Source organism: Dipodomys ordii, unplaced genomic scaffold (genome assembly GCF_000151885.1).
Source record: "Dipodomys ordii isolate 6190 unplaced genomic scaffold, Dord_2.0 Scaffold111, whole genome shotgun sequence".
Taxonomy (NCBI): domain Eukaryota; kingdom Metazoa; phylum Chordata; class Mammalia; order Rodentia; family Heteromyidae; genus Dipodomys; species Dipodomys ordii.
Window position 1 is genome coordinate 7380217 of NW_012267327.1, and position 26033 is coordinate 7406249.

The following is a 26033-nucleotide window of genomic DNA, read 5'->3' on the forward strand; positions in this document are numbered from 1 at the left end:
TTTTTTTTTTTTTTGCCAGTACTAGGACTTGAACTCAGCACCTCATGATTTTGTTCAGCTTCCTTCCTTCCTTCCTTCCTTCCCTCCTTCCTTCCTTCCTTCCTTCCTTCCTTCCTTCCTTCTTTTCTTTCTTCCTTTCTTCCTTCTTTCTCTCCCTCCCCCCCACCCCCTTTGTGCTGGTCCCAAGGCTTGAACTCAGGGCCAGGACAGTATCTCTGGGCTTTTTGTGCTCAAGACAAGTGCTCTACCACTTAAGCCACACCTTCACTTCTGGCTTTTTAGTGGTTAATTGGAACTAAGTGTCTCACAGACTTTTCTGCCTGGGCTGGCTTTGAATGGCAATCCTCAGATCTCAGCCTCCTGAGTAGCTAGGATTACAGGTGTGAGCCACAAGTGCCTGGACTGTTCAGCTTTATTGCTCAGAGCTGGCACACTACCTCTTGAGCCATACCTCCAGACTGACTTTTTTGCTGGCTAATTGGAGTCTTTCAGATTTTTCTGACTGTGCTGCCTTTGAAATGTGATCCTCCCTGTCTCAGCCTCCTAAGTAGGATTACAGGTGTGAGCCACTGTGCTAGGCAAGCTAGGCTTACCCTACTGGATTAGGTGAATTAATAGCTTCAAATATAGATGATCACATTATTGCCTTGGTATCACTATTATTATCCCACTGGTGGTATTGTTATATGCTACTGCAACTATTGTATTTATTTACATTGGCTCATGGCTGAAATTACTGAGCTTCTCAAAGTAATATGTAAAATTATATGAATAGGTTATCAATGGACTAAACGCAGTCACCAATGAATGGGCTGTTAAAGATTCAGAAAAAAAAGCTGAAAATATCTATTTTTCATTGGTGAAAAAAATGTGAGAATACAGATACATGCACAATGCATTCTTAGGCTTTAATTTAAAAATGAAAATGAAAAAGAAAAGAGAAATCTAAAAGCCTTGCGGAGATAAGAATGCATTTATGTATAAGTCCCTTGAATTAAGTTCTCCTGGAAAGCATGCCCACATTTTTGAACATTCATTTACATACTCACTCAACAAACATTTGCTAAGCAACTACATATGCTAGCCCATATTCATTTATAGATTCTTAAAGCAAAAATCCTAAGTTTGGATCTTAAAAGAAAGTTCCACCTGGAAGAAGTTTTTACATGAATTTGACAGCAAGGCATATCTTTTGGATATCCTCAGTTTCCCTTTCACTTCCATTCTTTAAGTTTGACCCCTATTTTCTTCTTTTAATGGGAGAGGGCTAGAAGGGCCCTGCTTTGTTCCATAACAGGGTGGTTACTGCTATCTTTCTTTCTTCCTAGTTCGCTGGCATCTAAACATGCCCTAAACATTCAACTCTTTCTTTCAACTCTTGGGAAGCAGTAATAGGTGAATATGAAGATTCCTAGAGTTGATAAAGTCCTACATGGTTTGTTTGATATTGGATAAAGAGTGATCAGATAAAGGAATTTCACTCTTAGAAAAATCCTAAGAGAATGAAACAAAAGTTCTTGTTATGAAGGAAGTTCAAGAGAAAACCAAGGTGTGTGACACTGCTTAGCATTTAAATCCCATTGAAGAAGGAAACAGTGTGTGTGTGTGTGTGAGAGAGAGAGAGAGAGAGAGAGAGAGAGACAGAGGGAGAGGAAAAGAGGGAGAGAGGGAGAGAGAGAGCATGCTAAGTTCAATGTCTCCTAGTTGTTGGAGTGAAAGTAATGATAATAAATTAAAAGTTAATACTCTATTCAAAGTGCAAAATATATTATTTTCATTTTAAATGCTTTATATAAATGGATAGTTGTGAAGTCAAGGGGCTTGTTTAAGGTTGCGCAGTCACTCAGAGGACCTATGTCTTCCAATTCCAGAATCATGTTGTTTCACTTATGTCCCACTCTAAGTTTTACTGTTTTAACCATTATGGCCCATGCTTCACAACTTCTCTAGAGCTTGGCTCTGAAGCCAAAATGAAAAGAACTAATTTGTCTCAAACACTTCTCTTTTCTTGAATATGTAAATCATTAATACAGACTTACAGGTGATTTTAAATGAATCCAGACCTTGGAATTGATTCTCTGCAGTTGTTGAAAGCAAGTATCATCTACCTTAAACCTGGGAGTTAATAAATTGCAAGGCCAGTTACTATGTAGGTTAGCTTGCTTGTCTGGTAGTGATTATTTTACTCTTGATTCCAAGCAACTCTTCCATAGGAGCAGGAAAATCAAGCTCCTCTCTGCTCTGTCAAGTATCTCCAGCACTTTCTCAACAAATGTACCAACATTTGAAAAATTTGCTCTGGATACTTATTACTTCTATCGAGTGCCTATAAAGAAAGTTAGGAGGCTATGCTTTTAAAAAATGTTTTCCCAAGAAAGTAGAGAGAACTTGAGAAATGTGGGCCACAGTAAATCTAGGTCCTGAATTATCTCCCCGTGTTCAGGCTGGCTTGCCTTTTGAAAATCTAGGCCACTTGTTCCTAAACTTTGTTAGCTTAGGGACTCCTTCAGTTAGACAGAAGTCTTGAAATCCAGATAGCCTTTCTAGACTGCCATTGTCAAATGATGATCGAATGAAAGAGTTGAGTACTGTTGCTGTCATTGTTTATCATGAGGTACCTAATTAATATATATGGTATATAAGATAATTGAATTGAGATGTGGTCATATGTACACCAATGCAAACATCTTCATAGTTTACTGATGATCTTCACATTTTACCAGCATTATGAACACCATTCTTTGAGCATAATTTAGATGTATAAAGTTACTTGTTTTTTTTTAACCGTTTTAAATTTAAGTGTGAAATTCATTGTTGGTTTTCTCATGAGCAAATCTAGTTATTTGGGCCAGCTAAAGAATTGCTTGATAGTCTATAGGAGAAATGTATTTAGTCATAAAAAAGACAATAGCTGGTAATGCAATGAAAAATGTATGTTGTAAATTTAGAGCCCTATTTTAATATATAAACGGAATGTGTAGATTTTCTGTCTGAAAGGTGTACTGAAAGAAATGCACAGAAGGGGAGAGTAGATATAGATGTAAGGCAGCAAAGTCATCTTTGGCTAAAGAGATCCTTTCACAAGTTAATCTTTAATTTGATGGCTTATAAAATAGCTACATATAGGAGGAAAAGGTGCAAACAATTCGAGAGCACCTTGTGCTATATAAATAAAACCAAGGTGATGTATTCAGAATACATTGTGCACATCTATGGAATTATCACAATAAAGCTACCTTCTATTATATGCTAAGTAAATTTTTAAAAAAAAAGAACTAAAATTGTTCTTTGATTAATTTCTCTTCATTGATTTCAGTTTATCACTACATTCACAGTTACTCTGGTAAACACTGTGACTTACTAGGACTTCCCTTTTTGCCTACATTTAGTAGTAATTTTCTATGTTTATTTAGAAGTATGAAAACTTCAGTATCAGTGGTTTACATAAAGACACATATATTAATTTACATAATATTCCCACTGAAGCTGTACTACAAAGAAGGCAAAGTTCATTTTAAGTAATGTACCATTTCAGTTGGATAGTCAACTTCTATAGACAGGTATCTTATCTGTGTATCTATTACTTCCCTCTTCAAGCCTTTATTTAAACCTATATTTTTTATATTCCTTCTAGCTTGATCTGAGAAGTAAGGTTGCTTTGAAAGACTAATTTCTTTTTGTGTATTCAAATTCAAGTGTGTAACTCTTCCCTGGAAAACCAGGGGACTGTCCCTGGTTTTTTATGAGTGTGACTCTGATAAGAATGATTATTAACATTGTGGTAGGTATTTTTAGGTACAGGAGAATCTATGTATGATCTTAATCACTGGTGGTCATATATATGGATATAGATATGTGAATGAGAAGGTACATTCATGGAGTTCCTACTTCTTATAAATCTCTCATTATGTCAGGAAAGATGGCTGGCTAAGAGGTCAGGAGATCTCAGCTCTGGAATCATAGAACAAAGAGAAATACTCATCTTTCCCACCTTGATGACCGAATCTGCTCCTACAAAAGCATCATCCATTGTGAACTTCAATATTTGTAATAACAGGGATCCATTTTTTGGAAGCAGTCTGTTGTATCTTAGAGCAGCTGTGATTGGTAACAACCTTTTTCTTTTGCATAGTTGAAAGACTCTCCTTAGAGCTTTTGGCTGATCCAGTTCTTTTATTTGGAGGCAAAAGAATACACCTAATGTTTCCTTCACCCAATCATCTTAATAATACTTATAGTTACTGCATACCATGCTTACTATATGGTAGGAGCTCTTAAAAGAACTTCATGTCCATTAGTTAATGTAATCCTGAAAGCAGCACTATAAGGAAGGCGTATCATGCCTATCCTCATTTTATAGACAAGGACATTGAAATATAGAAATACTATCATTTTCCCCAAAGTTTGATAGCGGTTAGGCCTGAATTCAAATCCGGACAATCTGCTTCTAGAGCACAAGCTCTAACTACTTGTCTTCCGCTGTCTCTGAAACTCAAACCCTTGAATATGGCTTGCATAATGCCCCGATGCTTCTTCTACTGCAGGGTGGACAGCTCAGGGACATCCTGTTTCTGGGCTTTTGTGTTTTGGAGGCAGGGCACTTCATTCCTAAGATAAGGAACAGTTTGGGCTTCTAGAAGAGGCTTGCGGTGTTAGATCTTTAAAATCTAAAAGAGGAGACAGCTGCTGGTGGCTCAAGCCTGTAATCCTAGCTACTCAGGATGCTGAGATCTGAGGATTGAAGTTTGAAGCCAATGGAGGAAGAAAAGTCCTGAGACTCTTTATCTCCAATTAATCAGCAGAAAGCCAGAAGTGGAGCCAGGCTCACTTGGTAGAGTACTAGCCTTGAGTGAAAAGGCCAAGTCAGAGCTCGAGGACCTGAGTTTAAATGCCACTATGTACCAGCGTGTGCGCGCACACACACATACACACATACACACACGATGACTCTGAACCTTCCCTTCTACCTGCTTGCCTGTCTGCCCCTCCCACCCCCCCACTCCCAGCTGCCAGGCCTCTGGGGGAGGAGAGGGGGGGGCTGCACTCACCTGTGTGTACGAACATGTGCTTGACGTAGTTTTGTTTGGCGGTGAAAGTCTTGTTGCAGAGAGTGCACTCGTAAGGCTTTTTTTCGCCTTGCCCACTGGCTGTGCTGTGGCCTGCAGATGAGGCCAGGGGCTGTGGCGCTGGCAGCTGTGCAGTAAAGGTGGACAGGCCCGGCTGGGACACCGTCACAAACTGGGTCTGCTGGCCTGCCAGGGGCTGTGGCAGGCTGAAGAGGAAAGGCTTGGGGCCGCTGCCCGCGGGCTGGGTAGTGAAGAGGGCTGGCAGGTAGGTGTTGCCAGCTGTGCCAATGACCTGTGTGTTGCTGGTCAAGGTCAGAGGCATCCTCAGGTTGCTGGTGAGGGTTTCTGTCTGGCGTAAGTAGAGCTGGGTACTTGGCAATGGCTGCCCGATGGATGTATTGATGGAAGGCTGCTGCAGAACGCCCTTATCGGAGCTGTTGCTGACGGTGATGACTGTGTTGTCCATCTCCACCTCGTTGCTTCTCTCGGGAGAGGAGGCACCTGTTTCGAGCTGGTTTGGCTGAGCACCGCCCTCCGCTGGGGCTTCTGTGGCCTGCTCAGGTTGGGCGGGCTCTGTCTGGCCATCCCGCGATGCCCCGGCCCCGAACTGCTGCTCCACCGAGTCGGGCTCGGTGCCTATGGAGGAGCTGACCCCGGAGTCGAAGCTCTCGCCTTTGGGCTCGCTCTCGGTGCCTTCCGCCTGATCGGTGTCTTCTGTGCACTCCTCGGACTCATTGCGCTCCAGGATCTGCACCCTTTGCTGCCCGTAGTAGTCGTAGTCGTCCTCCATCTCTTGTTTGATGTGGATGTTGCCCACCAGGGTCTGGATGCGCACGGGCCGGGGCTGCTTGCGGCAGTGCGTGGTCTCGGGGGTGGTGGACAGGTAGCGCTCCATCTGCTGCGAGCGCTCGTGGATGCGCGTGATCCAGCTGGGGTCTTCCATGTGGTGGTCGCGGGGCAGGCCGAGCGCAGTCTCGTGGTGGCTGACCACCGCGCCGCTGTAGAAGGAGCGCTCCCCGCTGCCGTTCTGCATGGAGCAGGCGTAGAGCGCCGAGTAGATTCTGTCCACGCTGTGCTGGGGGTGGCTCTGCAGGTAGCCCGATTCCGTGTCGCTGCTCTGGCCCGACGTGCCAGACTCAGGCGTGCCCCGCGGGGTGTCCTGGCCGGAGTCCTGGATGCCGGGGAACACGTCCCCCACGTTCTGGGACACGATGCGCGTGCACTCATCGATGACGGTTTTGATCTGCAGGATGCTGGCGGCCGTGAGGATCTGCAGGGCCTCGGACTGGGAGACCCGCAGCACGCCGCTGTACATGAAGTCAATGAGCTTTTGCACCGACTGCACGGACACCACCGACGGGATCTCGATGTCGCTGTAGCCCAGCAGCAGCTTGTCCTGGAAGAAGGGGCTGCCGGCGGCCAGCACGCAGCGGTGCGCGCGCAGCATGCTCCCGTGGATGCGCACCGTCACGTCACAGAAGTGGCCACGGTTGCGCTGCTCGTTGAGGGTCTCGAGCACGGAATTGCTGAAGTTGTGCAGGTTGATGCTGTGAATGCGCTCGGTCATCCCCTTGCAACTGATGTCACCTGCAGGAGAGGGAAGCAGACGGGAAACCGGGCATGGGTCAGAGCTCGCTGGCGGTGTGCTTCACACTTAGAGAAGCAACATGCGTTCAGACGTGGGCGAGGGCAGGCCGTGCATGAAGCCTAGGGCACCAAGGCCTCGTTGTCCAGCTAGCTCGGATATCCTATCGTATTAATCTCTCTGAACGTCAGCAGAGGGTGTCCGCTCCCACCTACCATTTTGTAGGTTGTTTGCCTACCTGGTAACTGAGGTAATTGAAGGATGTGTGCTCAAGGACCTGGCTTGAGCTGGGTCTAAGCCAGGAAATGCATAAAAGTATGCATTTCCCCCAATTTATCGAAGTTCCTTATTTTATTCATAGAGAGCAACAATATTCATAGTTGTCTAAGAAATACATCCTCTTCCTGTCAATTTATAAAGTGTATTACCATAGCTTTATCCCATATGCAAAAATTCAAACCAGATGAAGATGTCTACTAAGCAGCTGCCCCCACGTTCCTGGCTGATGGGTGGCTATGAACGCAATCTGCTAGCTCAATGGGCTTTTGGCTGCTTTCTGTATCTACTCACCTCCTTCTCATAGCTGACAACTGGCTTGAGAACTTTCTAGGATGGTTATGTGTGATATGTGAGATGTTCCGAGGCTTAATGAAGAAGGAATGCTAAAATGAACACTGCTGGCTGTGCTGACTGCACTAATCAATTGACCAAGAATCAAACTGGTTGCTTTTAATATTGAAAGGGAACAACAATCAGGGTAGGAGAGCAGGAATAAAACAGGAACCGAATACACTAGGGAACAGGGTCCTAGGGAATAGGACTTGTTAGAAGGAATTGTTAAACAGCCCCATCAGTTATGTGGAGGCTGTGCTAGACTAACCCCCTGATACGCTTATACTGTACCCTTGGTGCAGACAAGGCATAATGTTGGGAACATCAATCCTGGAAAACAGGGGCCTATGGCACTAAGTCATAGGGGCTTTCCAATATTTCTGCTCCACCCTTCAGGTGGCTCTCAAGAATTCTCTCTCCAAATTATTCTCCCATCAAATTCCTATTCTTGTCTTTAAAAATGGTTGAGAGTAAGTGGGCTTTCAAAAATGGTAGTCAAGCTGGGCACAGGTGGCTCATGCCTATAATCCTAGCTACCCATAAGGCTGAGATCTAAGGATCAGGATTTAAAGCCAGCTTGGGCAGGAGAGTCTGTGAGACTCTTATCTTTAATAAACTACTCAGACAAAGCTGGGAGTGGTGCTCTGGCTCAAGTGGTAGAGAGCTAGCCTTGATCACAAAGAAGTTCAGGGACAGGGCCCAGGCCTGAGTTCAAGCCCCTGGACCAGCCCCCTCCCTCAACACTCCCTCCCCCCTACAAAAGTAGTCAAGTACTGGTTATTCTCTGGATCCAGATCCCTGTGTCTTATTAGAAGAAAGCTTGGAGGTACCAGACTACAGACAGGTGGTCTTAAGATATGAGACCTATTCAGGTAAGTGTGAGCTCTACTAGCTTTCTCAACGAACTACTCCACTTGATCACCCTCATACTATCTGAGCTTAAGAAATGCTTTCAAGCACTGAGTTCACACGATACAATTTGTATTAATTTATGTAAGAGCAACCCTTCTTTCACTCCTCCCCACAAACAAGTCTAGCTCCCATCTTTTTCACTTACACAAAACAAATTCTCTTGGCCACATAGAAGAATCATAGTAAATCTCCTATAATTGTGCTAATACAAAATATGGCCCCAGAAGAAAGCATCAATAACATAAGAAGAGATGTTCAGGAACTCAGTCAAAAGACCAAATTCCCCATGCATGCATACATACCATGACTATAAGAAGAAGAATGAGTTTTTTACTTTTTAGGAGATTATCATCTGCCAAGCATCATCACAACTACTTATGCATATTATTCTATTTAACCCTCAGAGCAATGATAGGGAATGGGGTGCATTATAATATATCTTTTATAATAAGGAAATTGAGGCCAGAGAAATAATATCCAAGGCTCCATAGGCAATTGGTGGTAGGAATGGCATTTGAACCCAGGAATGCTGGTTCTAGAGTTCACTCTCTTGACTGCTTCACTCTATCATATGCTCTGCCCCTGGATGAGTGCAGGCCTGTGGGTGTTCATAGGCTTTTAAAAAAACTATATGAAAAGATTTGCCTTGAACTTCCTCCAACTATTTTTGTACCTATCCATGATGTAACAGAGCTTTTATGTTTTGAGGCTTTAATACAGTTCCGGTCATCTAACTTAAAGAACATTACACACACACACACACACACACACACACACACACACACACACACACACACGAGAAATTGTATTAAAATGAACAGTTTTCTATATCAACTTTACTATCACTAAGGTCTATCTTTGACTTCAGTAAAACAGTAGGCAGTAAAACTTGCTATAATAGATAGCAGTAAAAATCACCATCTCTGAGTAGGATGTCCTTATTAAAATACTTCTTTCTCTACACAGGTAAAAACATCCTTACAATACATATTTGATCATAGCATCAGTCACAATTGTAACACTGGAGATGTCACAGATGACAGCTATCTTCTTTCAGATAATTTTAGTAGCAAGTCTATCCTAGTTGTCATAATAGTTAATATACATGCAGTATTTTATAGTGCGCAAACCCCTCTGGCATATAACATCTCATGTGTTTCTTGCAACAATCCTATGTTTTCATGATAAGTCTTGTTATTCTTACTTGCTGTAAGAGAAAGTTGGGATTCTTGAGGTATCTACCTGAGTGGCCCAAAAGTTAGCAAAGTTAACAGGGTTGGATTAGAACTCATGGCACCTTATGTACAAAGGATCACTAGAGAATGAAACTTGAATTGCTAGAGGCTCTAGGGCCATCTTTATTCTCACTAGCATAAAAACAATAAAACAGTGGAAGTTATATTGGAGCTTACCATAATGATGAAAAATTATGAACATCAAAAGCTGTCATTAAACCACACATACACACATACACACAATTTCTTGAGAAGAATTCAAACTCCTTGCTTACATAAACTGGATTGCAGATTTAGTCATTCTATACAATCAAGTTTTTTGCTAAAGTGAATTACTATTATTGCTATAATGTCACCAACTTTCTTATAAAACCACAGAGACAAATGTAACCCCCCCCCATCACACACACATCCTGACTTGAGAAACGGAATCGGATTTTTATAAACATAATTCTGAAACATCTCCTTGGGTATATGCCATGGTCCCATCCTGCCAGGAGCAGCCATGAAAGGCTGAATCGTTTCTTTGCTGATATGGGTACAGATGTAAAGGAGGAAGGTGGCCTCTCCATTCAAGCGCGCCTCATTCCTCCAGCCCACAATGCTGAGGCAATTCCTTTCCCAGGGTTTCTTTTATTTCTAACACTAATACAGTGAGAAAAAGTTTCTGCCATGGCAAGGCAAAATCCAGGCTTTTGTGAACATGTCCTTTTCATCCAATGAGCATTAATGTATAGATTCCAATGGAATAAATCTGAAATACTCTACTGTAGAAGATTTGTCCCCCATTGAAAACAAATCTTGATTGGATGGTTATTCAAGAACTGTATAGGAAGGATTGGTGTGAAAATGCTAACTCTATTCTTTCTTAGATTGGCACTGAATAGGCATTTGGGTATTCACAAAAAAAAAAGAAAGAAAAAGAAAACCACACACAACAAAACAACCAGCCTCTCCCCCTACAAAACCCCAACTGTCTCAACTGTACAAAACCACCCAACTTTACATAGACTTAGTGTATTTGAAGATGCCTCCTCTCTCTAAAACAATCCAAAGTAGTATGAATATAGAACTGATGGTAAAGTGAAAAAATAGTTCCCTGTGTGTTTTAAAATAATAGGCTAGCCTTTTCTCACCAGAGTAAAAACATAAAGTCAGCTTGTGATGGCATTCACTGCGAACATGTAAAGAATTGTACTACGGAAAGTGGTAATGTACTTATTGTAAGTGACCATTCTATGAGAGAGCACAAATGGATGGGGATGAATCAGGGGTGAGTCCGGAAGGGAAATCTGTCTGGAGAAATAGGTGGTGGAGAGCCTGGCTCTTTGTTTTGTAGGAACTCTGCTCTTGCCTGTCCCTTAAGCTGCAGGGGTCCAGGGATAGGACTTAGCATGAGAATAAAAAGCTGCCTGTGCATAAGAGAAAATGAACAAGAAAGGAAACAGCAGGCAACACAATCTCTTTTAATTAGGTGTGAAATCCAGTCCTTTCTCAGACAGAAGAGCAAAAGGATATATAAAATGAGAAGAGTGCAAGGATAGGGTATTGCAAAGGGGGGGATGGGAAGTTGTAGTCTCTGTGACTTGAGAGGAAAACACCAGTTCTCAAATTAAAATCAGTATGAATTTCGGTCAAATCAACAGGTCTAAATCAAATGGCAGGGCCGAAAAGCCCTAGAGCTTTCAATCTGGGGCATCTGGCTCCAAGGAAGTAAGTGGGTCAGCACATGACATAGGGCTTGGGGTGCCAGGCCTCTACAGCCCAGCCTCGCACATCATGGCTCTTTTCACTCCTGTATTTTGATACCTATAGTGTGCTGAGGTTCATCTTCCCACAGATCGAAGGTTAATCATGATTTTTAGGTATTTCATGTTGGTGCTGCTTGCAGGTATGTGTTTTGGTAACTCAGTCTCATTGCTTCCCCGAGTCTCCTGACAGGAACAAGATCTCTGCTGGATATATTTCACCTATCCAACAAAGGGGCTTTGCTGAGCCATCTGCACTGGAAGAGGGCAAATGGAAGACATCAGGCAGAGTAATACTTTCATTGGCTCTGGCTCTTATACATCTAGCATACTCAGTCATCATTATCCCAGCAGTGGGAACACATCGGCCTATGAAAAGAAGATTGGTGCAGTTTTAATTAACTCAATTTTAGGTGAAAGCAGAGATTCTTTGGGCCATCTCCCAATGAATGTTATTAAGATTTGGATATGAAGTATTATCCCCTGAGGCTTATATATTCAATGATTGGTCTCAAAATGGTGGTTCCATTGATTGAGAGGAAACTAGATTAAAGGCGCTATGACCTAAGGAGTGGACTGAACTACTGATGGATCTGATGGATTTATAATTTGATGGCAATATTGGGAGGTGATGGAAACTTCTGGAGATGAGACAGAGTTAGAAGAAGAGGGTATCTTGAAAGGTATCTTGGCTTTCCCTCCCTTCCTCTCCTCCCTCCTCTCTCTCTCTCCTTTTTCTCTCTTTCACACTCCTCTCTCTCTCTCTCTCTCTCTCTCTGCTTCTTGTCTGACATGAGGTGAGTAGCTGTGCCCTGCCACATCCTTCTATGATATTCTGCCTCACTAATGGCCTACAAACAACAGAGATGGCTGAGCATGGATTAGAACCTCTGAAACTGGCAGCCAAATAGGTTTTCTTTTGGGCCCAGCCTTGGGCCTAGGCACTGTCCTTGAGCTTCTTTTGTTCAAGGCTGGTGATCTATAGCCTGATCTTTTGGTGTTTAATTGGGAATAAGAGTTTCATGAACTTTCTTGCATGGGCTGGCTTTGAACCACGCTCCTCAGATCTCAGTCTCCTGAGTAGCTAGGATTACAGGTACAAGTTACCGGTGCCTGGCTATTTTTCTTCTTGTTAAGTGATTTCTCTTAGGTATTTGTCACAGCAATGAAAAACTAACACAAGGGTTCTCTTCTGTCTTTCAGAATGTCTGGTCCTAGTATTCAGGAACATTCTGGGGTGACAGAGCAATTTTTAGGCCTTGATAGAGTTCTTAAAACACATCAACGAATTATTAAACTTTTAGAGATCTTTCAAATATATTTCGAGGAATGTCCTACCTATGCAAGTTGGAAACTACCTGCATAAGCTTTTGTAGTCAATGCTTATTACATTAGCTAGACAAAGTTATTAGAATTGCTTAAATTATAACACCATTTGACTTACAAATTAAAGCTGTAATTGGATATAACTTTAATATCATTCGTGGAGGATTAGGCTGGGATGAATGGGAAAGAACCATGAAAGGGGTGACATGGATCGATACATTGTCCTTATAAGATGATTTGTTGAATGGTAACCCCTTTGTACAACTTACTTAAAGATAAGAAAATATAATTTTTAAAAATCACTTGATTTTCCATTTAATTTTATTTGTTGACTTTAGGTGGCTGGGAACACTGAAGAAATCATGTATGCAAATGGAAAACCTCAGACTACTTTTTTGATGAAAGGATGAGTTTACACTTTCACAGCAGTAAAGTCAGTGGCTTTCATTAAAATCTAAAAAAGGTCTGTGTTCTCACTAAATTCAGACCCATGGATTAGGTTGAGATTAAAGTGTCTTTCCTTTCACTGAGTTCTTTTAACAGACACAGTTTCATGATTACATCTGATGTATCAAATTTGTTGATCTTATATTTTTCCATTTACCCAAACTTATTTTACATTATTTTATATGAAAAGGTAAACTTTTTTCAACAAAGTAATAAAAGTTAATTTTCGGAAGAGAAGAACAAAAGGTTGAAAGGAAAAGAAGTGTAGAGAATAAAACCCAATACTAGCTGACTCTGGAGGAGTAGGGCAGAGCTGAGTGGGTTCCAACTGTTGAAGCTAATTATTATTTCACAAAAGTTTGTTTGAATCTGTTTTTTTTAAATCAGAGAATATTCCTTTTTGACAGTTAATATAAGAAGTAGGAAAAACCTTTTAACATTTTTGGACCATTAAAACTAGTTATTGTTGTATCATTGAAATAAAACATAAGTACAAATTTAATACATATTTCTAATTTCACCAACAAAATAGAGTTCATTTGAAAGTTCTGTCTGCAGTGCTTCTGATATCTTCCCTCCCTCCTGCCCTTCCTTCCTTCCTTCCTTCCTTCCTTCCTTCCTTCCATCTTTCCTTCTTCCCTCCCTTTCCTTATTCCTTCCCACCCCCTCTCTCTTTATTTTTTGATATTTTGAGGCAGAGCCTTCCTATGAAATCCAGACTGGATTAGTTTTCTGCTCACTAGACAAAATCCAAGGAGGCACTTTTAGGCAATGTGCTTCTTTCCTGTTTGTAGGAGATGACAGGCACAACAATTTTACCTTCACCTTAGAAGAGATATCTTGACCTGCTCTATACCACAATCCTCATAGGAACTTCACTGAGGAAGACAGTTGAATTTTAGTCAGATTTATTTCTCATCCTTTGATACAAAAACGTTTTGCCAATAGGTAGTTGCTAATTCATGCTCACTAGCTTTTAGTCATCATATAATCATCTAGTGTCATATCTTGCTAGAAAATGATGGTGATCAACATCTTTGTGCACCTAATTATGATACAGGGTTATGAGTTGATATTCCTGAGGTAGGTCTTGCCCACTGAAAAATGAATACACAAATGCTTTGGAAGGTATACAGAAAAGTATGGGGAAAAAGGTATTGGCCTGACCCATAGCACACCAAGTACCAGATGGTGTGTTAATTTGCTCAAGTAATTAAGCTACATCTAATGTAGTAACTGCAATTGGAATCACCACTGACTTACACTTTTGTTAATCAACTATTACTCTCTAGAACAAAGTTGAATGGGATTTTGGAGGAGGAATTGCCATATTCACATCTTTCAAATCGTTGATGGTGGCACATTCGAACATATTGAAATTTGATATCTTCTTTTTTTTTTTTAACTGTATTTTTTTTTGTCTTTTCTTTTTTGGTACTGGGGATCGAACCCAGGACGTTGCACTTGCTAGGCAAGCGCTTTGCCACTGAGCTACATCCCAGCCCGAAATTTGATATCTTCTTGAGGAAGATGTGTCTCAAAATTTGAAGCTGGGAGATTATGTATAAATCAAAATATCTGGGTGCTGATCCTCAACACACACAACAACATGATAATTAAAAAAGAAAAACAAATAAATTCAGGCTGAACCTTTAAATATTATCCCAAGTCCTTAATATTCTCTCCCATACATGACCCCCACATTTTAGCCTACATAAATTAACAAACTCAAGTAGTTTCATTGAATTCTTAAATGCAGTGTACCTCCTCAGGAGTCGAACTTTGTTCCTTACTTTTAGAGTCCTGTTGGGGCTTGAGTTCAGTTATCGGTCTAGAAACCAATAAGAGTGAGTCCTGAGGAGAATCAGAATTACCTTGCCAGGCAGGAGAGGCCATTATTGTTTCCTGGGGCAACAAAAGCAGCCATTTCCCTCAGAGTGTAAAAGGCCCAAACCACTGTGGGTGGGGCAACTGCAGGCAGGGATATTATAGCAATGGTGGGAGGGATGGTGAGACACCTTTGCTGTAGGAATAAGGGCAGGGAAAGCAAGCTTTGTTTGTTTGTTTGTTTGTTTGTTTTTGAGGGGGAGATCATTTCCTCTGATCAAAAGTCTCCTTTGTAAAGGAGCTTAAGGAGCTTAATGCCTCTGTCTCATTAGAGGTTTTTGGTGTTTTTTTTTTAATTAAAAAAAACACCAAAAACCAAAAATCAACAGGATCTGTTCTTTCTCAATGTCCTCACTTTAACAATAGATACTCACAAAGGCTGAAAATTCAACCTTTGTTATGATTCAACCAATCACATGTTAAGGGCTTGTTAGTGTTTTGTTTTCTTTTAAATCATTTTCAGTCTTATGGCTAAAAAAGAAAATTCGGACTTGAGTTATATGAAGCTAGAGCCAAGAAATATGATTTCTTGAGTCCATTGTTTTCTTTTGTCATTTTGTCTATTATCATAAAAGCAATTGACCAACATTTCTTTTTCTCTTCTCTCTCTTTCTCTTTCTTTCTCTCTCTTTCTTTCTTTCCCCCAAGGGTTTGAAAGCACACCATATGAAGTCACTAAATCACTAAATTCCTTGCATCTTATAAGTGGTAGACAGGGCATATCAAGTATTTCTCTATGTATCTCTAAAATCATTTTATGCTGTGGACCATTGGCGCAGAGTGCTTAGCATTTATAGGTTTAACCAGATTAAAGAGCTAATTCTAGAAAATTCAAAACTAATTAAGGAAAGTGATGCTTAAAATCCTAATTCTTTAGAATCATTGTAGGTACCAAAATCTGTATAGTTAGGATTAGGATGTGTACATGGATACATGAGAGAAGATTTATTAAGGGAATTTGCTTGAAAGGTTATGGCAGTGGAGTCCTATGATAGGTTGCCTTCAGGCATATCTGAGTCCAGGTCTGAAGGCCTCAGCACCATGGAGGCCTCTAGTGTGACTTTCAGTTTTAGCCTGAGTAACTCAAGTAAGTGGCTGCCTGGAATCCAAATGCCAGTAAGCTTGGAGTTCTGATGTCAAGGCAGGAGATGACCCTTTTCTACCTTTCTTAGGTGGAGAGGACAATTTGCGTTCCCTACTTGTACTCTTTGGATTACCAACTTATTAAATGGTGCCTACTCTTTGCTACTTGCTCCGTTCAGACTCGCCTGCTAACCTCCTCTAGAAACACCATCAAACAATGCTCCTTTGGGTTTCCAGGTAATCCTTCATCCAGTCAAATTGACATCTAAAATGAACTAGCACCACATGCTTTATGAATTCCTGTGCTTTGAGTATTTGATTCCAGTGAATAAAACATTGAAACTCATTCTCTTACAGTGTAGCTTATGAAAGATTTAACTCTGTGAACAATAGCATAGAAAGATAATTCCAGACAACATTCTAAAGGTACCTATGCCCTTTTTCCACAGTTGAAATGAAATGGCTTCTTGAGGAGAGAGGACCTGCTGGGACTAAGGAGAAAAGTCAGTGAAGTCCAAACTTGATGCCTTCAAATCCTCTTACATTGTAAACCTTTTGAGACACCTTTTAGGAGTGTCTTTCTTTTTTTCTTTTCTTTTTCTTCTAAAGCTCTTTCCTTACAAATTTAGCGGCTGCCCTATTGTAACCTTTTTCTTTGTTCACTAAATCTGGAGAACAAAAATACAGAGATGCTGCATCCGTGGGTGGGATACAAAAATGAACAAAAGGATCTACTTAAATTCATAGTTAGGTAGCTTGAACTTGGTTTTGGATAGGTCTTAAAGAGGGATTTATATACTTGAATGTATAGTTAATAAGTACTTTATTTTTCTAGAAAATAAATTAGGAGCCTAAAAAGTAATTATATAAAAGATAGCAACTTCTTACTAGTATTCTCCCTTTTTGGTGTTTCTATTGTCACATACTTATTATATAGGAAAACCAAATTTTAGTTAGAGTAAGTCTAACGATCTAGTTTGACTCGCAGGAATAATACTCCTTTGGTGTATTATAATTGGTGATGAGTTACAGTTAGGTAAGAAATTTCTTTTTGAGAAAACTTTTCTGTGGACTTCAATAAGTGAAAAAACAGGTTCCACAGATTCCACAAAACCAAGGTTTGTGGTTAAAATTATTGTGGAGCTTTATGATTACAGAACTTTCTTTCATCCTGTGTTGCAGTGTTATTCTGAAACTGCATTTAACACATGTTTTATGATTCATATTGAAATGTTCTTTTGTTTGGGTCCTCCTGAGAATAAGAAATTGCTTCCAACATGACAATTGGTAGGAATGGGCTGAAGAGTTCCTACAGCAAGGTGTGGACTTGTACCATGATAGATTGTTTAGTAGAGGGGTGAAGGCCTTCTACCTCAAGCAATAGGAAAAACCCAGGAAATGGTAAATCTATTTTGCTGGATGAGTGGTTAACCTGGAAGCAAAGGGATGAACTGTGTGGTTCACTTGAAGAAAATGACTGGAACTCATCTACCACCTAGGGCAATTCATTTTAGAACCAGGCACAGAAAGTCTTTTAAAAAGATGTTAAGTTTCTTTCTGGCTTATGTTGAGATGAAGATTATTCCAAACAAGTTTTCTAAGGCTCAAAGCCTTAGAAGGCACTGGTAAATGTAGAATGCTTATCTCATAATGGTGCTAGTATTATTTATAAATTAGAGAGAGAGAGAAAAAAGCATTGAGCTCTCGGTATTTTTAGTATGGGATTTCACTGAATTGGTTTGATTTGACTTTTAGTTTTCCCCAAGGTATAATCTTTGAATTGATGTAAAAAAGTTGGCCATTTTGCATTATCCTACATGTTTTACATTAATTCTTTACACTTTTTTTCTCTTATGTGAGAAAGTGGGATGAAGCCCAGGGCCTTGTATAACTATTCTACTACTTGAGCTACATACCCCAGCTCTACATTCACCTTCCATTGGCTGCTTCTGCTGAATTTGTCTACATTTCTAAAATTATTGTGCTTTCTCTATGCATCAAATCTATGTATTCCCCATGAAATGTATTCAAAATTCTTCCTTCTCTGTGATTTCTAGAGTCCAAACTAAATTTTCTGTGTGTTTTTTGTTTTGTTTTTTAGTTCCCATTGGTTGGCAAAGAAATGAATAGAAACATTCATTTTCTTGTCTGTTTCCATGGAATCAAGAAAGTTTAATAAGATAATCTCCCTCTTCCTCTACCTGACGATAAGAAATGGAAAGTCTCCATACCATTATAGAAGGCCTTGTCCAAAGGAGTTATGGTTTTAGAACTCCTTAAGCCACCAAAGAAAGTTTTCTAAAAGGAACAAATTTGAGCCCTTTCTGGGACATGTACGAGGAAGCTAATGCTTCGGGGTTACAATAAAATGACATTTCAAGGAAGAAAAATTGTTACTTTCTTAAAAGTGTGGAAACAAGCCAAGTATGGCAACACATACCTGTAATCCCAGTGCTCAGGAGAATGAGGCAGGAGGATTGTGAGTTAGAGGTTAGCCTCAACTACATAGCAAGATGCTGTCTCTGCAACAAAAATCAAATCAAACCAAGCTGTACAAAAACTGGAAAGACTCACATGTCTCTACCTGCACAGAACTCATCTTAGAGTACTACTTGTGGAGACCAATATGAAAAGTCACCTTCCTGTAAGAAATCCTGATTGTCTGGGGCTCAGGCTCACAACGAAGAACCATTCCAATCCTAGTGAATGCAGCTGTACCTGGAAGCCTGAAGGCCAGGCTCAGCGCATCTCTGTAGGGATGGAGACCATCAAGGACCTGACCCATCCCTAGATTTCAGTGAGTCGTGTAAAACAAAATATACTGAGTGGAATGGAGTCCTTACAGGTGATTCTACTTCTTGCTAACTTGGTGACAGAGGTTTCAGGTTTGAGGTTCTTTAGAAAAAATAAGGAAATGTTTCTGGTACCTAAATGGCAAATAAATCTGAACTTACTACACACATGCAACATAATTTAGTTCTTAGCAGTATATGTGAATCTATTTTTTTTCCTACTTGTACTTATCCTTATAAAAAGCTCCTGAAAAGTACAGTCAAAACTCTAAGCCTCCTGAAGACTAACATCTTATCTGGTTTTAATTATAATTACAAGTATATTCAACTTGGGTCTCTGCCAAAACCTGGCAGGATGAGTAAGTTCTGACTTTATCTCTCTATTCACTTTGCAGACATCTGATAGTGAATGACCCTCACATTCAGTGAGGGTGCATTTTCTCTAAAGAGTATTTACATGCTGTAGTCAAGTGATCATTCTAGTGCATGGAGGTGGACTGTTCCTTCTGTCCTATTTAACTCTACTTCCTGTTATTAGTTAACAGCTACCATCCAGTTTTCAATATTCATGTATTGTCAACGGTAATTGGTGTATTTTATGCTGAATGCCTCACAGGCTCCACAATCCATTTCTGATTTCTGATATATATGTATTGTCTCAATCTTGCCGATTCCATTTCTTCTAAGAAACAATTCACTGGTCCCTCTAAAAGCTCATGATTCAGTGGAACCCAAAGCTGAGTTAATACTTTGTAATCAAAAGCAGGAAGACCTCACCCATCTGTGATGTGATAATGGAAATGATCAGGCTAAGGATCTATCACTCTTGCCCTACTTGGTGACAGATGTTATGCAGACATCGATCTGCGCTGATAACTGGTATTTATGTTTGTGTTAACAGTGTCAGGAAGTGTTTAGAATATTTTCACTTGGTGGCCACTGGGTGTCCTCATTTACAAAGTAAATATGTAATATTTAGTGCAGGTCACCAGAGAGAATAAAAGCCATTAGTTTTCTCTTTGGTCTTTCATATATGAAGTGTAAAGACATTATTAAACTCATACTAGATTGTATATTAACACTGTTTAAAAATCTTGTGTTAAACCTTCAAAAGTTTTTACCCAGAAGTAAATTATTTGTGGTCCAGACATGAATTAAAAGGTGATTTCTTCAATAGAGGGGACTGTGATCTAGCTATTTGAATGAACCCTTATTCATCTGGAAACTGGCATGGGATTTTGACTATCTGCAGAGACAGCCAGCAGAGAGGAGCAGAGAAGGTCTTAATTTATTCTTGAAAGAAAAGAGAACACCAACGATCTCCATGGGATATTTGTTAGATTCTGTTTTTATCTCAACTTTCCTGAAAACTAATTAAAAATAATAATGAGAAAGATAAAATATGTCGTTTGCTGGGAAACCAAAAATAATATGAAAACAGTACAATGAGCAGGGTGAATACAGTGATTATCAATCACTTCACATTGAAAGACAAAGAACTAAGTAATTCCTTTGTGAAACAGTTATCCTCCTATAAAATGAAGATGTTTATGCTTCCCAGGAATGGCATAAGGACAAACAAAACAGAGTAAGGAGGCACATAGGGTTCCTAGGAGGAGAAACCGCACATGCGATAGCTTTAGGCATTACTAATACTCTAATTGTGGTCGAGTCACAGCTGCATATGACTTGTGCCTGATGGGAGAAAGGAGGCAAGCCAGGGCTCCCCAGCCAACAAATATTTACTGGTTTGATCATTCCAAGGAACCAAGTGTGACAAATGCAGCAATTACTTTGGGCTCCATAAAATAATTTCCTGCCTTTCTAGAATTGTTGTTGTCTCGAAATTTATAGTTATATTCATCTCTGATAGGATTCTTTTCTTGCATGGCAAAAAGGAGTTCTGCATCTTCTCCTTGCTTATTTTTCAAACTCCACATACAGAACTACGATTGAATATATACTAGTACTTGTTACACTTAGGCTACTAGCTAATCTGTCCCCAAATTAAACTTTACTGGAGTAAGTTTTATCTCCCCCTCACACACATACGTGCGTGCGCACACACACACATATCCCAGCTTAATTATTATTCTCTGGCTTGCCATATAAATTATCAACATGATTCTGTAGCCATAACAAAGAATTTGTACAGATAGCATAAGGAAATTCAGTACATTCCATGAGCTACTCACTACTTTTCAGAGATTCTGTGTTCTTTTTACTTAGTTTTGCTTTGCAGGCTTTTTTTTTTTTTAAAGGATCAGCCACCTCTGCCTCTAGTACAGCAATCTATACTTCCTAAGGAAGGTTAAATGTACAATAATCCCAGAAGACAGGTTGCTTCCACTCTGAGATTGCACCAAAAGAGTGCAATGCCTTTGGAGTATATGAAGAAATGTCTCATTTCTTCTACAGACCCTTATGTTCCTTGGATTTATAATCTTTCAACTCTATTATTAGTAGATTCATTTTTAAATCCTTGAATCCTGAAGACACCTATCTGCAGAGCCCTTCTGATTCTATTTTACCCTAAGCCTTTTTCTCTTTTCAGCTTCCTTGGTTTGCTTCTCGAATTTCACTTTCAGAACTTCTTGAGGCTGGGTGGCTGAACACAGCACAGCACAGGCCTTATCTGATGTGCCGGCGCCTGGTGTGGTCTAAGATACACTGGTGTTTTGTTCTGGAAGTACAGAACTGATGTTCAGAAACCTAGACTCCAACACAAAGGAGATCATTAGCTCATTTTAAGTGTCTCCTTTCTTCCTTCTCAGCCTCCTCCTATCCACCCCAATAATTCCTTGGTCTTGTGCACTGACAGCAGATGGCGACCATATTCCAAAGCTGAGTATATACAAAATCATGCCATGGAGAACAGAGTGGCTTCAAAGTTAGCCTTGCTATTCAAGTGGGATGGCAGGGACTTCTGGAGGAGTGAACTCATCTCTCATTCATTTAATCTTCTATTCATTCAGCCAGGAATTTGTTTTCCTACACATCCTTCTGCTGTCCAGCCAGCTGAGGGAGGGTGGGCATGAAGCAATTCTCTTGAGGGCCCTTCTAGCAGGAGGGCACTAAGATTCTATGCCAAGCTCTTATTTCCCTGGGCCAGCTCTGCCTGCTGTTGATCAAATCATGCCATCCCCATGGGAAGAGCTTGGGAGCCTTGTGTGTGGAGGGGATGGATTTCTCAAGAACTGTCTCCTTACTAGACTGACAGTCATATGCTGTATTCCCTAGACAAAGTTTAGACCTGGGAGGGGGGGGGGGAATGAGGGGGGAGGGGGTGGGGCTGCACGAACGTTGCAGTAACGAGAGGCAGGAGTGGGAAAACCTTTCCTTTTTCTCATTGTAAGGTTTGCTAGAGCTGTCACCTAATCATCTGTTGGCGCATCTTGTAAAGAACTATTTCCATGATATCTATCAAAAACAGGCACCAGATTATACTACAAAGTTGACCTTAACCCTGCCATATTGCTATTAGAAGCAAGACAAGTAACAGGCTACATTCAACAGAAAGCTCTTCTGTTTCTCCAGCATGCAAACCGGGGAGTATCTGTGATGCACTTTGTTATGAAATATTCAGGTAAAAAAGCAGTAACAATTTAGGCAAAATGCTCACAAATGCACTTTTCCTCAGTTCTCCCTACCACATCTATTTCATTCCACGAACACTGGCTGAGTACCTCCTGTGGCTGAGCCCTTGGCTGGGTACTAAAGGTGTGGGCAAGACTGGATTACTGCACACAGGGATTCTTCCTGGCCCTAGATGAGCACCTAGCAACAATTCATCTATGGCTGAGGATGTTGCTTAGTGGTAGAGGATTTGCCTAGCATGCAAAACTCAGTCTCTGAGTTCTACTCCCAGCACTGAAAAACAAACAAACAAATGCCTGAATGTTATGAGGAACAGGAGTAATTCACCTTACCTTGTCTTGCTCCTGAATTTTGCCCAAACATCTTTACTGAAGACCCAGATTTCTTTAACTAACAAGTTCTTTCTGAAACCTCTCTACTGTAATATTAATTCCATTTTTGGCTAGAAGAGTTCAGAATGCGACAGCTACTACTTTTGGGGGGGGTGGGAGTGGGCTGTAACCGTGGCGATCGTTACTTTTCAAGCTACACATATATTTTCTCTGTAAATATTGTACCATCTAATTTGCGTCTTTGGATTCTGCTGATTAGCCATCAACATGTGATTTAAGGCATGCTGCATATGAGATGCAGAAATCATGACTCAGTAAGTTATCATTTTAAAGCTCTGACTTGGGATTTATACAGACTTATGCACAATCTAGTTTGGCTTTGGATCTGCAGTTATTATGGGGAGACTTGCAGATCAGGTTCCTTACTCCTGCATCTTTGGAATTCTATGCTCAGCAGCAAAAGTGGTCAGGAGTGAAGAGAAGCAAATGTCCAACATTATCTTCACATACTGCAAAAACTCTATGAGCACCGTGGGACAGGCGAGACTCACGAGGGACAGAGGAGTCAACAAGTCTCACTGAATTTCTTAAGATTGCATTTTCCCCTCAATGACTGAAAACGGCTTCAGAATGGAAGAAGGTAAGTGAGTCAGACGATTAAGAGTAATCCTCCTCTGCCGTGAGACACATTTACCCTTCCAACTGCACCTCTATTTCAAATTATTTCAAAATACTCTGAAGCCATCAGTCAGACTGTCTTTCAAAAGGATAAAAAGTGCAGTTTTACTTGTAAGTATTTCTCTTTGGAAAGAGCTCTTCGATGAAGCAGCACAGTGGTTTGCTTGTTCTAAGGACGGATTTTTTTTTACCTTCTTTGTGTATTTGAGCCACAGCAAAGGGATACCTAAGGCTGTCCATGGGGGTATGCATGGATCTGACATCTTCTCAGATGATAGAACACACAAATCCATTCCCTTCCCTAATATTTGAGAGCTCTTACTAATGCACTTGAGGACAAAAAGGAATATAGTCAGTTAATGCTATCATAGAATGCCATACTATTCATAATACTCAAGATTCCCTATACCAAGAATAAAACATTATGAAAGGTTTTAAAAACTTCTTTGATACCCAATTTCCTTATCAACAAAATGAGGTGTTTTGAAAGAATGATATGACAGGGTATTTGATACGGATTGGACACTTACTATTAGTTTTCTTTTGTTTTTAGGAAAACCAAGAGAAGTCCAGGGATGAAAGAAGGAGAAAAACGAATGCACAATCTTCTGTCTACCCATGTCTGCACAAAAATGACAAGAGGAGCACTGTCCTTTTCTGAACTGAAGACAGTAACTATACTACACATTCTCCTGAAGATCTGAGATTTTTCAGTCTCAGTCATTATTGGTGGGGAGGAGGGACACCTGTCACAATCATCACCTATATTACATCAAGTTTAGTCCCCATTGACTTCATGCTCATGCTCGAAGACACTGAGTACTGACTGCTTATCTGCTGCTGTTTTAGGGGCTTTATGAACAGCATTCTATCTAATCTTTATAATAACCCTGAGATAGATACTATTTTTATTCTCATAATGTATTTGAGGAAATGAAAGCAGAGGGAGGCAATTAAAAGCATGTAAAAGGCATTTAGAGGCTAAAGTTCATTTTTTAAAAGAGCAAACAACTGGACCATGGGATGAGAAAACATTTTCTAAACAACACATGGTCCAAATCTTAGTCTATTATCAGCATGCTCAGGAAATAGCCTGGTATTATCATACCTGCACCTGACCTGCAAGAAGATTAAAGGGCCTGAAAGGGTAGTAGGAATTGTGCTGCATGTGGATTTTCACATGGGACTTCTTGTCCTTGCTTCTTAGTTTACTGTTAGAAGCTGGGTTTGAGGATGCAGATCTGATTGGGATATTCCTTGGGGATGCTGCTCTTTCCTTCTTTTAATTCTCTGACCTCAATCTAATGAAAGATTTAAACCTGTGTCCCAGATCAACACTTAGTCATGAATACGTGTGTGTATATTCTCAGGAGGCTCACAGACTCTGAGAAGGAGGCAGGGTCACAGTACAAGTGGGGTTGAAGGCCTCTAGGTCCGGAGATAACTCTGAACTGCAGATCATGGCAGGGATATCCCTGCCTAAAACCTCTGCCTGTATCATCCCCAGGAAGTACTCCTAAGCAGATCTGCTTCCTGGGGAAGCATCTTATACTGGGATTCCTTAGACCAAATCAAGAGTCCCAGCATCTAGTGAGCTCTCTGGGACCTTTAAGATAAATTAGGCTTGATTTCTGAAGGTTTCTTTTTTTCTTTTTTAAATAATTTTTTTTATTGTAAAGATACTATACAGAGGGGTTACAGTTACATGAGTAAGGTAATTCTGAAAGATTCTTTTATTTGGGGGGGGTCCGGTCGTGGGGCCTGAACTCTGGGCCTGGGCGCTGTCCCTCAGCTCTTCAGCTCAAGGCTAGGCTCTACCACTTGAGCCACAGCGCCACTTCCGGTTTTTTTCTTTTTGCTTATGTGGTGCTGAGAGATCGAACCCAGGGCCTCATGCATGCAAGGCAAGCACTCTACCACTGAGCCACCTTCCCAGCCCTCTGAGAGATTCTTTAAATCAGAAGAACCATCCTGACTTACATATAAAAACCTCAGGCCTTTTCTTCTAATAAAAAGACATTCTTTTCCCTTAATCTTAGAGGTTTAAGTTCAGAATCCATGACACTCATTTAGAATTATACTTTGTAGCTTAAGTATATTGGCATAGGCATCTTTCTCCTTTATAGGCAAATAGTGGTCAGGAGTTGAGGTAAGGACATTAAGCAAAGGAAATTATTACACCTAAAAAAATGACGGATAAAGCTAATATAGTGGTCACCTCTTGAAATTCTTAAAATTATGTAGTTTTCTATCTGCCATATAATATTTTCTTTAAAAATTCCCAGGCTTAACAGTGTGTATGTGTGTGACATGTTGGTATAAGGTGATAACATGAACCATACTGAAACCAGAAGGATAAATGAGTAAGAGGGGACTACTTTTTAGAATTATAGAGGAAAGGAAAGACTTCTTAAGGTCAATCTGGCCTCAACTATGAATTCATTCTGCCCTGTGAAATTATAAGGAATGTTCAAAACTCTTCCATCTGGTTGTTTATGTAATTCCTAGTACTGATAAAATAACTTCTCTATTCACTTTTATACGTAATTTAATAGTAGAGCAAAGTATCGTTTGATTTAGTTGGTTCCAGGTCACAGTCCCGAAGTAGAAGTAGTATCAGATTCTGTGGGGCCAGATGGCACTGGCTTTTGGAATGTCTTTAACCATGAGAGAAAGTAACATAGTCCAAGTAAACAAGTTGAACACTGCTACCCCACATAATGAACTTGAAGA

At 40.4% G+C, this 26033-nt stretch overlaps 1 protein-coding gene across 3 annotated transcripts in view; it reads right to left on the reverse strand.

The window, feature by feature from the left end:
• Nucleotides 1-26033, reverse strand: part of Zbtb20 (zinc finger and BTB domain containing 20) — a 274572-nt gene that overhangs the window by 6368 nt on the left and 242171 nt on the right. For all 3 annotated transcript variants that reach the window (XM_013028588.1, XM_013028589.1, XM_013028590.1), the window contains one exon: nucleotides 5049-6653. In XM_013028588.1, coding sequence (XP_012884042.1) covers nucleotides 5049-6653 — 1605 coding nt within the window. The remainder of the gene's footprint in view (nucleotides 1-5048; nucleotides 6654-26033) is intronic.